Genomic DNA, 14,713 nt, shown 5'->3' with positions numbered 1-14,713 from the left:
TAGTTGCTAGTTGATTGGTGGGGAAAACAGCAAAGTTATTGGAATAGCTTATAGGATGGCTTCATTAGAAAATCCTAGTCCCCAAGCACTCAGCCATCACCATTATCAGAATTTAATTGAAAAAATGGTTCTAGTTTATTTTACAGAAAGACACAGAGCAAATATAAATCATTGCAACAGGAAAACTAATAAAAAAAAATTGTTTTTTTTTTTCCATTGACCAAGTGTAAATAACTCTTCCATTATAACATAAGCTGTATCAATTGGGCATTTATTTCAGTGGTGGTGTTTTAGTTTTAGCTAATGTGGTGCCATGAATACACCATGGGGCATGGGATCCTTTTTTGAAGTGGCCTTTGGGGAATGTCCAGGCATTTACTTTCAACTTCCATTGCACTTTGAGGACAATTGCCAATAGCATATATCTGTTCATTGAAGTAGGTGACAAGGAAAATCCACATGCTGATGTAAGACAATTTGGGGTAATTAAAATAGAGATTTGCTTAGGGGGGAAGTGTGCTGATGTGGCCAAAGAAGAGGAAGAGAGGTCTTTGGATCCAAATATCCCTCTCCCTCATACATTTTTCAGCCTAAACCAAAAGACAAAAAGTGAAGATTATTTCATCTAAGATGAACATACTGGGATATAATTAAATAAGATTTTTTTTTCTCTTGGTAATACACAAACTTATTTTTGCATCTGTTTTCTAAGCTATACTCATTGATTTATTTAACACATGTATTTAACATTTATTTAACACATTTATTTAACACATTTATTTAACATACTGTACTGAATATTGTGAATAGCAAAACAAAGAATTGTTAGAGTGGCACAAACTTTACATTTATGGAACTGTAACTGTAGAACAGAATATTTCTTATTTATTCTTATCTACATTACCGCTTACATATTCCTAAGTACAAATTTCAATAATTACTGCAATCCAGGATCAACTTAGATACAATCATAATGGAAAATATCAAGAAGTATTATAGGTAAGACAGCAAAACTATGCCACAATACCTGAACTGAACTCAGAATTTTAAAATACTTTTGGGTGAAAAAAGAGTTTCACCCTGAATGTGATTCAGTACCAATTGCTTTCTTCAGGGCACCCTTCACATCCTTATTTCTTAAGCTGTAGATGAGTGGGTTTAACATAGGGATGATAACTGTGTAGAAGACTGAGGCCATTTTGTCTGTGTCCATGGAATAACTTGAGCTGGGTCGAAAATACATGAACAGCAGCGTGCCATGAAATATAGCTACAGCCATCAGGTGCGAGGCACACGTAGAGAAGGCTTTGCGTCTCCCCTCGGCTGACTTCATTCTCAGGATGGTAACGATGATGTAGCTATAGGAGAGGAGAACGGTGATGATGCTGGACCCCACAACACAGCCAATGAAGGTGAACATCACTATCTCATTAATCGATGTATCTGAGGTGGAGAGGGCTAGAATCGGTGGGATGTCACAGAAAAAATGATTGATAATATTGGAAGTACAGAATGACAATCGAAATGCCAAACAGGTGTGGATTGCTGAATCCACCAAGCCCACTGTGTAGGAAATGACAACTAACTGGGTGCAGAGTTTCCTGGACATGACAACTGTGTACAGGAGTGGGTTGCAAATGGCTACATATCGGTCATAAGCCATGACAGCCAGCATGAGGCACTCCAAATCTGCAAAAGCACCAAAGATATACATCTGAATGGGACATAAATTATATGGGATCCTCTTTTGTTCAGATAAGAAATCAGCCAGCATCTTGGGAGAGACAGAGGAGGAGTAGCAGATATCACAGAAAGACAGATTGCTTAGGAAATAATACATGGGCGTGTGGAGTCTGGAGTCCACCTTGATCAGCAGGATCATTCCTAGGTTGGCGATCACAGTGATGCCATAAACCAGCAGAAAGAACACAAAGAGCCCCTGTTGCACATCCTGTCTTCTAGAAAGTCCTATGAAGATGAACTCAGTAAACACAGTGCAGTTCTTAGCAGCCATCTGTCAAATCTTGAAATTCCTGGTTTGAACAAAGGAAATAGAATTGAAAGGTTTTCCCACCCTCATAGTTAAATTGCTGGACCTTCTAATTCATAGAAATTATAGGAAGAGATAAATAGTGCTTTGACTGTATGAGGTAATGTGAAAAAAGGAAATGCATATAATTCCATTGTAAATAGATACAATGACTATAAGAATACCACCGACATTGATCTAAAACTTCACTGGTTGTAACACACTTTCATCCAAACTGTCAAGCTATTTCCACACCAAGCTATGTATGTTTTATATATTTTTGTTACTTCTATCACATAGCGAAGAAATTGATGCCCTCAGAATTTGAGGCAAAATATGTTACTATTAGTTCATCCAGATGACCCCATCTTCTGACCAGATTGTATTAATTTTGTAGAAATTAATTATGTCTTGTACACAGAATCAGGATTAAGTTAAAGGTGTAGAAAATGAATATATGCCTTTGTAATCATCCATCATTATCCAAAACTGTGGGCAGGCAGAGCTGTGGTAGTTTCCTGGATGTAATAACCCTTCATATCCTCATATCTACCCAGACTCAATAAGCAAGATATAGAGATAGTCTGTGATCCAGGGGCCACAACAGCAGGGAGGGGCTGGTTGCTATGAATGGAGTGGAAGGGTCTCTATGAGTGATACTCTGCACTGGAGAGACTGGTAAATGCCAGGGCTAACCAAGTGCCCCCTCTGAAAGCAGGTGGTGTTGAGAGGAAATGGAGAAGAACATTTGAGACTTAATCTCAGGGTTATTGATAACACAGGTGACAGAAGCAAAAGAAGGAAATGTGGTTTACTGCCTGGGTCCTTCTGTCCTAATTCCCTAAAGTCTACATGATCTACTCGCCAGTGGATATGATGTGTAAGACACATGATAAAATTACTCCTACATCTACAGTGCCATGCCACATAGTCATGTCTGAACTGGGCCTCCGTGCCAGTTCCCCAGAAACTGCATTATTTTTTATTGTTTTCTTTAATCCATACTTCTTGGCATATCTCTAAAATCGGATGCCCTGTAGTTAAGCATTGGTTGTCCATAGATGCCAATTGAAGTATCTCCCACTATTATATTTTACTCAAACCAACAATGCTGTACATGATATTATAAATGTATTACTTGCTCTATAATATATGAAAAGTGAATTTGATGGTAGATGAGGAAAAGAAAAAGAATCTGAATAATGATCTAGTGATCAACATGCAGGTCTCAAAAACCTTGTTTTAGGTTCATTTTAGACACATCTAAAAAAATGTTTTACTTTAAAATAAAATACAATCAAGTACCTCAGGGTTTAAACACAGTTTTAAAAAGTCCAATCATTTCCACAATCTATGCCATCTCTTTTTAAATTCTGTTATGTTTTGGTGCATAGCTGTTCATATATAGTATGAGCTGGTCTCATATTAAACACATTCCCAAAATAAAAACTGTATATATTAGATGTAACTTATTGTATCATTATCTAAATAAGTATATTGGTAAAAGTAATTAAAATTAATGGCTATGTAATTTTTATGACACCTCTTGGTTTTATAAAAAACAGAATGAAAAGAACTAAAGAAATCTAAAATTTAAATCAGAAAGGCAACATAAATAAATTAATACCTGACCCAGATCTGCAAGCTCTTTGTGCATGCAGGGCTGTCTGTAGGGCTGTCAGTCTGGTCTCCTGACTGCCCTGGATTATATAAGCATCCGGAGTCTGGTCCCTGGGTATTCAACACCCGGTCTCTCAGGAGTTAGTGACAGGTACAGTAAAGTGATTTATCACCAGATATGCAAGTAGGTGATTGAGAAAAAGATACAGAACTTTTCAAAAACAAATATTACTTTTGTCCCTCTCTGTTTTACTATATTATATTTATTTAGCAATAGTAAATGTCTCCAGTCCACAAGCAAGTTCTCCTAATCCTATACATTTTATTTTGATCCCATATTTAGAAAGTAAATACACACTCTCTTTAGCTCACACACTTACATAGACACATATGCATAATCTCATATTAAACACATTTCCAAAATAAAAAATTTTATATATACATAAATAAATGTATATTAGATATAGCTAATTGTATCATTATACATATGCCCTCATTTTCATCACTATGTATGCTTATGATTAAAGATGCAAATGCCTGAGCAAAAGTAAAGGATTCATATCAAATAATTCCCATAAAACTAAACACAGTTACTGAAGGGGGATATTTGTTCTGGGAACCAGCCATGGGACCCAGAGCTTACAAGTTCTTGGTGCTTGAAACCTAGGGAAGGTATTCAGCCTAAAGGTGAGGTACAGCAGTGGACAAAAGGCTGCAATAGGGAGGAAGACCTCTTAACAATGACAATGTATGCCAGGTCATAGATCTAGACACAGTTCCATTCAGTGTGGTGGAAACTGTCTATAGAAGCAGGCTTTGTGCATAGAGATCAGTGGTGATCTGGGGCTTCGGCCATGGTAGGCTTTCAACAGGGAAGTTGAATGACAGCTGAGAGTGGTGAGAACCATGTGCTTCCACATTAATGTTAAGCAAGACAGGCAGGTCATAGCAGTGCAGGGTCCCTCACATTAGTTACTAAGTGTTACATTTCAGACATTGCTCTGGGGGAGTGGTCACACAGGATGCTTGAAATTAAGTACTCTGGGATTAATTATCTATACTCACTTCTTTGCCATTGTGGGGTTTGGGACATAGAACAGTAGCGTGGTTTCAGGCATCTGACCTAGATTTTGAAAAGGTGTGGCCAGCATGGAGGGCTGTGAAGGAATTTCTATTTCTGTTCAGCTTTAACCAAGGGTGAAGGGAGGGTCACTAAGAGTAAGTGTTAAGGTGGGTGGGCATGACCCGAGGCTCAAATGTGAACCTGGGATCAGTCAGCTGGGTGAGCAGGCTCTGATGAGGAAAATGAGATCCACCTCATGCCACAATGCCATGATTAGACTATGCCAGGTCTACTGTCAGTACCAGGGATTTAGTCTCAGATGGGAAGTTAGTTTTTTTGTTTTTTTTTTTTTTTTGAAGATATTTATTTTATTTATTTTCCATTTTTTCATTTTATATATTTTTGTGTTACTTTTGAAATTCTGAATATCTCTATCACACTTTCTCTCTCACACACACACACACATACACACAGCTGCAAACTAAAAAGTAACTACAGCACACAGATGTTGTGAACTCAGATCTGTCTCCCTTTAAAGTCCAGTTCTTATCCTAAACTCTCCCATCATCAACATTTTCTTAAAAAGAAAATAAACAAAAAGACCCCACCCAAAAACCTAAACATCTTGGTTTCCTGACCATGTAGAAAGGTTACTAAATCAGTGACTTTAAAAGAAAAAGGTAAAGAAAAATAGCAATATCACTATTCCTTACACACATATGGCACACATAGTCAGTGAATCTAATTTTACATAATATAAGCACATTTGTGTGGGTAATTTGTGTGGTTATGAATATATTTGATAAATTTTAATTAAGTGCATTGAGTATGGAAAGATATTGGACAATGCCATTTTTTGAGAAAACTTCATATGTGAAGTATTCAATAAATAACACATACCTATTTGAAATAATAAAGAAATCATTTAAGATATAATAAAATATTGTCTGAAAAGTCTATTCAATCAGTAATGCAAAAAAGTAACTGAAATTTTGCATTTTTAATGTATTACTTCATTTTTAAAATACACAACTCTGGCCATATTATATGCTGAGGTAAAGAAAATTAGGGAAGAGAGCCTAAATGTAAAATCTGGTATTCCCTCTGCTCTTGCAAAACATGAGGAGAAACTTCATCTTCCTTTCTGGAAAACAGCTTATAGCAAATAACTTTGTGAACCAAAATTGTGTCATGTTTTTGAAATACCTAGTATAAAATGTTTTAGCATTTGCATAAAGCCCATATACCCATCCTTACACTTTAAATCTTCTTGGATTACTTAAACTACCTAATGAGATGTCAATGCTATATAAGTAGTTCTTGTATTACATAGGAACAATGGCATGAAAAAAAAATGTCTATACATTTTCAGTGCAGATACAACCACAAAAAGCATAAAAACAGGACATATTTTTTAATCTGAGTTTGGTTGACTCCATGGATATAGAACCAGTGGATAAGGAGGGCTGATTATCTTGTGAACAAGACAAGTTAGTGAATTTAAGGACCTTTGCATCTAAAGCAGGAAATTTTAATTTTATTGTTATTCATTTACTACTTAAATACTTCTGGAAACTAATAAACTATGCTAGTAAAAGCAAGCATACAAACAAAACCAATTTAGCCAACTGCACTCCTTTATGTGTGAAGAATTTTACAAAATGTATTGATTAAAAATAATTGATACTTTAGAAGGTTGAGTTGAAGTGGGGAGGGGAAGTTATGTCGAGATGTGCCACTGGGACAAACCCATGAGCACAGAAGAGAAGAGTCAAAAGTCTGTTTGCGAAACAACTGAATCCATTGTTATTTGTCTTCCTTTGCAGACAAAAGAAAGATCAAAATGTGTAGCTCCATACATTAAAATTAATAACAAATATCAAGGCTATTTGTTGAGACTACAGGCAACTATGTCAGAATATCTGATCCTCAGTGAACAGTTCTAAAATACTATTTTTTGTTATTAAAAACATTGTTGCATCCAGACATTGTTTCAGAGCCCATTACTTTCTTCAGGGCACCCTTCACATCCTTATTTCTTAAGCTGTAGATTAGTGGGTTTAACATAGGGATGACAACTGTGTAGAAGACAGAGGTAACTTTGTCCGTGTCCATGGAATAACTCGAGCTGGGTCGAAAGTACATGTACAGCAGCGTGCCATGAAATACAGCCACAGACATCAAGTGTGAGGCACATGTAGAGAAGGCTTTACGTCTCCCCTCAGCTGAGATCATTCTTAGGATGGTAAAGATGATGTAGCTATAGGAGAGGAAGACGGTGATGATGCTGCACCCCAGAATAAAGCTACAAACAGTGAACAGCAGCATCTCATGGAAGGATGTATCTGAGGTGGAGATGGCCAGCAAGGGTGGGATGTCACAGAAAAAATGATTGATGATATTAGAAGTACAGAATGACAATCGAAAAATTAAAGTGGTATAGACTGCAGAATCCACCAAGCCCACCATGCAAGTGATAGCTACTAACTGGGTGCAGAGTCTCTTGGACATGGCAACTGTGTACAGGAGTGGGTTGCAAATGGCTACATACCGGTCATAAGCCATGACAGCCAGCATGAGGCACTCCACATCTGCAAAGGTGCCCCAAAAATACATCTGCATGGCACAGAAATTATATGGGATCCTCTTTTGCTCAGATAAGAAATCAGCCAGCATCTTGGGAGAGACAGAGGAGGAGTAGCAGATATCACAGAAAGACAGATTGCTCAGGAAGTAATACATGGGTGTGTGGAGTCTGGAGTCCATCTTGATCAGCAGGATCATTCCTAGGTTGGCGATCACAGTGATGCCATAAACCAGCAGAAAGAACACAAAGAGCCCCTGTTGCACATCCCGTCTTCTAGAAAGTCCTACGAAGATGAACTCAGTAAACACAGTGCAGTTCTCAGGAGCCATCCGTCAGGCCTGGAAATCCCTGGTTGTGACAAAGGGAAATGCAAGTGGAAGTTTACGTCCTCTTACATCCTACTAGATAAATTTCTGGATCTATTTTTCAGAATTTTTTTTAAAGATTTTTATTTATTTATACAAGCACTGGGTACAGTCAGAAGCGTAGGAGGGTGAGAGAATTCACCAGAGCCAGAGCAGGGAGCAGAACAGGCAGAGGGACAAAACACACTGCTGAGAACAGCGGGAGCAGCAGGAGAGGTCTGTAGTGCCATGTGGGACCCACACCGTGGATAGAACCGGCACTGCAGAGGCTGAGAGCAGCTTCGCAGCCCAGCGCTCAACAACAGTGCCCCCAGGGGAGGCCTTATTTTTGAGAATTAGAAAAAGAGATTAACAAGGCTAGTAGCACCAGAAGAAAGTGAATGTAGTGGAAATGTATCTAATTATATAAATCAGTACTGGTATTGCTATTATCATTTTTATTTGTATAGTATTATACAGAGATTATAGCACACTTTAATTCAAATTAAATCTGGCTATTTCCAAAAGAAGCTATGTAATATACATGATATTCTTGTTAACTTCTATATCATAGAAATTTGAGGCAATGGTTATTGACAATTAATTGGTCTAGCTAACCCACATTCAGGCATGTAATCTTGTAGTGATGTAATAGTGTAATGTCATGATCCGTAATAGGAAATGAAATTTAAATAAGAGGTGCTGATTATGGATAAAGTCCTTTGCATTCCCTCATCATCCAACACAATGCACAGGTGCAGCTTTGGAAGTGGCAGAATGTAGCATTCCCCCACTTTTCAATTAGTCCCTCAATTCTTATGAGGTTCTTTGCAGCCTTGACAAGCAAGTTTGAGCAACAGTGTTTCCATTAGGACTTAACTATGGCAGGGAGGGGTGGTTGGTTCAGAATGCAGTGGAAGGGTCTCTGTGAGTATGGAATGGAAAGGCAGCAACATGTTAACCAAATACCCCTCTGAATGCTGATGCTACCCAGTGGGAATTAATAGGAACTTTTGAGACCTAATCATCATAAGGATTCTGGTAACACAAGTGACAGAGAGAGGTAAGAAAGGCAGAATGGTTTACTCAAAAAACAGACTTGACAGAGTACTCATGTGTAAGAGTCAGGTCTCAGAGAGGGTCATGGCTGAACTGTTCCCTAATCTCAGTTCCCTATGGTTTTAATTTTGTTTTATACTTTTCTTTGATCCCTACTTCACTTGAATAACATTGAAATCTTTCATATTTTGGTTAAAAAACCTAGGTGGTCCTTGGGAGGCCAAGTGAATGTGTTCAACTTTATTCAAACCAACTATGATATGCATATAAAATATCATACATGGCTTCCTCTGATCTGTGAGAAAATCTGAAAAGTGGTTTTCATGGTAGATGAAGAAAAGAATATCAGAATAGTGACCTAAAAATCAGTGTGCAGCCAAACTCTTTGCTTCAATTTATTTAAATGGTTGTTTTCTGTGTACAAATCTTTGAACAATTTTATCTCTGAGAGACTTTTTTAAAAATATAAAACATTATTGCCTGACCACCTCCACAAGTCATGCTTTATTCCATACTATTTTTGTATACATATAATATATAAAACATTTGAGATGAATTGTTAAATGTCATTAAAATGGTATAATATCAATACTTTACACTCTCCTTTGCTTTAATAACAATCTATCAGGCAAAAATGGATTAAAACTTTAAAACACGGGCTTCCCTGGTGGCACAGGGGTTAAGTCTCAGCTCTAGCAAGCTATCACCAGTCACTGTGACACCAGTTCAATCCCCAGCCAGGGAGCTAACTCATATGTCACAGCAGACCTCTCCTGTCTTGCCTGCTGCTCCCCTCAGCAGTGTATTTCAGTAGGTCTGCCTGTTTTGCTCCCCACTCTGATTTTGGTGAATCCTCTCACCCCCCCCCCACCTCTGGCCTACACCCCAGTTCTTGTATGCATAAATAGATAAAAAAAAAAACTTAAAAAAAATCCCTCTAAAACAAATTACAATATGAATCAGGAGACAACAAATATTTAATAATACCTGACCCAAACTTGATGACTTCCTCATGCACACGGTTCTGTCTGCCCGGTGGTTCTGTGTTGTCTCCTGATTGATCTATATAAACATCCTGAGTGTGGTCCCTGGGTATTCAACATTTGGCCTCTCAGGAGTACAGACGGGTATAATGGGGTTTATCATGATATGCACTATAGGTTGGTGATGAGAAAAAAATACAGAACTTTTTAAATATTGTATTTTTTCCTTTGCCTTACAGTACAACAGTTTATGTATTTAACAATAGTAATTTTCTCCAATAAACAAGCAATCCTTATTTCCACTTCCTCAATATCGGTATGGATATTTTGCTTTAATTCCATAATTTGCAAATTAAACACACACCCACTAAATGTTTCCACATATCCACAGTCCCACACAAATCGTTTTCCATTGAACACTTTCTCAAAATTAAGGAAAATTACAAAAAGAATGAAAAAAATTACCATGAACTCACTGTGCAGGGATACCTAGATTTTGCTGTGTATTTACTGGAGTTTAAATTTTTAAAAACGATGTCAGAATAAGCATACTATATATATTCTCTAATCAAGGCAACTAATTCCTTTCTATTAATTTACCCAAACTTACTTCTGCTCATAAACACTCTTTCTACCCAGCTCTTTATATGATAAAATTACTATTATGAGTAAAATTACAGATACATATTTTATCACATTTGGGTGTTCCTTTAAAACAAAGTTAAATTTACTTAAGAGCAAATAGATATTAATTTAAAATAAGACAACTTTAACGTAACATAGTCAAACATTTTACATCATTACCAGTAGATATTATTATTATACATTGAATATATTGCTCATATCCTGAGTTGTTTCATACAGCCTCATTTTATGATGCTGAAAACTACAGGGATGATCTTCTAGTGTTTCATAGAGATATGTCACTGAATTCATAGACATTGTTCACAAAATATACCTAGATACAATGACAGAAAACAAATTTATCTTAAAAGACAACTTAAATAATCTCTTAGACTGTTGTCATGTGTTTATATTAAAGTGACATTCGCAAAATTTTGTGAAAATTTACAAAGCCATGATCCATAGACTCAGATTTCTGAGGCATACAAAAAGCATTTCAAGCCAAATTTCTACATCAAGGTAGGACCCCATTGTGATTGGTGGTAGAGGGCAGCATTGGGAAGGACAGTCACCTTGGGAGGCAACCTGTTTTATGATCTCAACCATGCACTTGAGCATTATTAATGATGTGAAGAGACAGTGATGAAGAGAGTGACTGCAGTGCAGAATTTCAGGAAGCAAGCACAACATAGAGATATATGTGTCCACTAACCATGTGATACCTCTAGGCTTTGGGTTATAATGTCTATACTAACCATTTGTCAAGTAATATTTTGTCATGTGTGTGAATCAGTTGTATGCTCACAAGCAGAGGTTGCTATGAGCTCTTAAACTGCCTCCTGCTCATTAAAATATCCCAAGAAAATGTATAATAATTGTGCATAATAGCTGTATAACTTGAGTTGCAATGTAGTAAGTTTAATTGTGACAAAATTTAGAAATGCAAAATTTTTGTAAGCAACAACACTAATAATAACATGTGCAAGACATGAGCCAGTTTATATGTCCAGTGCTTCAGGAATTGCTTCTTCTGTAACTTCCATTGGAGTAAACAGAAATATCAGATTACCATGTTTTCTATTAACTTGTTTGTCTTTATTGTTATGGGCTGTTCTTTTACATTCTAGAAAGCATGAGTATCCGTCATATAAATTTAATAAATTAATATATTTTTATTTGAGAAAAGTAATTTTAGTCACAAGTATTAGTGTCTTTTCTTAATATGTTATTATTCTTTGATGATCCCAGGAGAGATATGTTAGAGCAAATCTTAAACCATCTAAGTAATTGCCAATACAAAATTCTACCCAGAAAATTATATATGTGTATGTTACCTATGAGATTTACTATCATTGTCTTCATCCGGTCCATGTTTGGAAGGACAGACTCCTCCTTGGTCCCTTCTGATTCCTCTCCATGCTTATTTTCCCTCAAGAGAAGCCCTCTCTCTGGGGATACCAAGCACCCATCATCGCTCTGCTAAGCAGCATCCAAACAATCTCCTAATCAACATGGCTGTCCCTTCAGACCATGTAATCTAAATCCCACTCCCCATTAAATCTGCAGCACAGATGACAATGTATTGCAGAAAACTGGATAATGTAACTTAGTTCCCAAAGGAATCTGTTAATAGAGAATAGCTTTCCTTAGTGTGTGAGGAGGTGTTAGGGGAAAAAGGATGTCCCAAAGCAAATTCCATATAGGCTTTGTGGACTCCACCCCCACCCCAGGTCAAAGCCAAAGACACCAGGAACTCCAAATCCCATCACCACCAAAGGGAAGGTGGCTGAGACCTGAGGGTGGGGTTAAGCAGCCAGGTGAATACAAAAGGCAGACACGTGGGCTTTGGGGGCTCTCCATTTTTGGGTGCTTGGCCAGCAGCAGCGTCCGGCCAGCTCTGAGAGTGACTTTGGAAATGACTTTGGGTTTCCAGGTAGTCAGATCGGGTAGGACGCATTAAAGACTTTATTTCCCTATTTTCTCCCTGAGTTGTACATTTTCCTTATTTCCTTTTCTCTTGTAAATAAACCTTTTATTAACCCTTTGGCATGTGTCTGTAGTAGAGTATTCATAAGTCCCTTTAAAGCGCGCGGGTGAGGACCCACAGCCAGGAACCCATTTAATATCGGGTTTGCTCTATAACAGAGGGAGAGATGGATGAGAATAAGGTACAGATTAAGACATCAGACAAATAACAAAATAATCTCTGTGAGTTTTTCCTACTGTCACTGGTGCCCTAAATATAATTCTGTGTAGGCAACTGTCTAGTCCTTTCTGAGAAAATGATTTCTGACTCTGTGACAGAAGCCATTTTAAATAACTTAAGTGTAAATAATGTACTCAACAAGAACCAGGCACAAAGTTCTCCTCATCTCGGAAACAAGAAAAGCGGTATCTCTGGGTAGCTGGCACCAGTTCTATAAGCAAGGCAGCACATTTTGGCTTAAATGATAATTATTTGATAAAATATTCACTGAAACTCACCTCTGATATACTAAGCCTACAAAATATTTTGAAAACATATTTTGTACCATATAAAGCTAGGGATTTAAAAATCAATATGACCAGTCTACATTACCACCAACAGTTTAGGATGTATGGAAAGTAATATGGCGTTTTCTCAGAAGATTAAACGTGCATCTGCTCTAGCCCCCCAGTTCTACTCCTAGGGTTCTACCCACCCAAGAAAAATAATAATGATTCAAAATGAAACGTGCATTCCTATATTTATTGCAGCACTGTTTACAATAGACAAGCTATAGAAACAAACTAAGTGCCATGCCCTAAAACAAAGGCTCAAGAAGATGTGGCAGACACACACAATGGAGTACCACTCAGAGATCAAAGAAATAAAATCTTACCCTTTGCTGCAATGTGGATGGAGCTGGAAGGGATGGTGCTAAGTGAAATAAACCCGAAGGAGAAAGGTCAATAACAGATGGTGTCACTTCTATGTGAAATAAAGAGAAACCAAACCAAGGGTCAGGCAGAAACAAGCTTTAACATCAATGCTTGAAAACTGCTACAGATCTGATGCCTTGAGGGAAGGGCTGGGTGGGTGGGGCAGGCAGAGAGGCAAGAATGTTTAAGGGAAAAGAAACAAAGAGAAAAAAAATGTCATTGACCTGAAGTTCTAAACCTGACCTGAGGCTCCAGTGTGGAACTGGCATCTGAGGGCTGGGGGAGCAACTCTCAGTAGGGAAAGCTGGATCCACCTCATGACACATTGCCAGAGCTATGCCTGGTTTTTGTTTTTCAGCACTATTGTCTTATGTAGCCTCTCTGACTCAACTTTGTATATATTTACGCATATATATCATAGTTATACAGCTGTGATCTCTCTCTGCCTTTCTGTTTTTATCCTTCCCTCTAACTCATCCCCCCTTTTATATTTACATATTATACTAGACTTAGATGAATGATGAAGTAGGAAATCGAGGCAGTTTAACAGTGAAATGGTCACACAGCTTACAAGGAAAGGACAGAATACATATTATTTGAAAACAGATGTGTCTCACTTCTTATTTTAAACTCTCATTATTTGTATATAAAAAAAAACTAAAAACCAAGTCAAGCTATCAAATCATTTACTTTGAGAATGAGACAGGGCAAGCTAGGGTTATTAGGCAGTTTTAGGGACAGTGCAGGAGGGGACCACTGAAAAAAATTCAGGAAGGCTTCAGAGATAAGGATGAGCAAGGAAATGAAAACAATTCCACTGGGAAAAACAAACATCCTAGCACCACAGATAATCTTGTTAAGGATGGTCCTGGTTTTCTTCAGATGATAAGATAAAGTGTAAAGATGCCCACAGGGAGGGCTAGACTATAAAGATAAAGATATAACAAATGGGGAAAGACAGACCTGTTAGATAAGGAATGTGAAGATCTCCCACTCAGTAGCAAATTAAGTGAGACAGCCAAAAACTGACCAATCACAAAGAGACTGGTAGAGCTTTAGAATAATCAGGGAAAGAAATAATTACCAGAATAATCAGGGAAAGTCCTGAGACAGGACTTCACTTTGTCTTCCTTGCCCCTCCCAGGCCTGGTTCCCTGGCCTGGGAGTCCCACTTTATTTCTGCTCTTTTTCTCCTCAATAAACTTTTTTTTTTTTCTTATAAACAAACCTGAGCTTCTCACTTGCTTGCCTGAGCATCTGTGAAGTTCCTGCTGAGGCTTCCTGAGACACCAACCCATGGGGGGTCTAGCGGCTGGGGCTAAGCACTGCCCTGCAGCCTGGAATCCATTCCTGGCTGGGAGACTAGGCCTGACAATTCCAGTATCAAAAATAAATGGTAAGTGTTGTGTCCAAGATCAGCAGACTCGGCGAGCATAGCCTCCAAGAACCCAAAGACAGAGATGCGAACACAAAAGGGAGTTTATTACAGACTCAGGTCCAGGT

General features: G+C 37.8%; 2 protein-coding genes across 2 annotated transcripts; both read right to left on the bottom strand.

The window, feature by feature from the left end:
• Positions 1–1,075: 1,075 nt before the first annotated feature.
• Positions 1,076–2,143, bottom strand: LOC311170969 (olfactory receptor 5W2-like; the record flags this gene model as incomplete). Its single annotated transcript, XM_084233496.1, has 1 exon — positions 1,076–2,143. Exon 1 carries the CDS (start codon positions 2,012–2,014, stop codon positions 1,076–1,078), a length of 939 nt encoding a protein of 312 aa, XP_084089622.1. The 5' UTR covers positions 2,015–2,143.
• Positions 2,144–6,662: 4,519 nt separating this feature from the next.
• Positions 6,663–7,628, bottom strand: LOC311169608 (olfactory receptor 5W2-like; the record flags this gene model as incomplete). Its single annotated transcript, XM_084231702.1, has 1 exon — positions 6,663–7,628. The coding sequence occupies one exon, from the start codon at positions 7,626–7,628 to the stop codon at positions 6,663–6,665; it is 966 nt and encodes a 321-aa protein (XP_084087828.1).
• Between the last annotated feature and the right edge of the window lie 7,085 nt (positions 7,629–14,713).

This window comes from Talpa europaea, assembly GCF_964194135.1.
Source record: "Talpa europaea genome assembly, chromosome: 1".
In the NCBI taxonomy this organism is placed as follows: Eukaryota; Metazoa; Chordata; class Mammalia; order Eulipotyphla; family Talpidae; genus Talpa; species Talpa europaea.
This window is presented reverse-complemented; position numbering and strand designations above follow the sequence as displayed.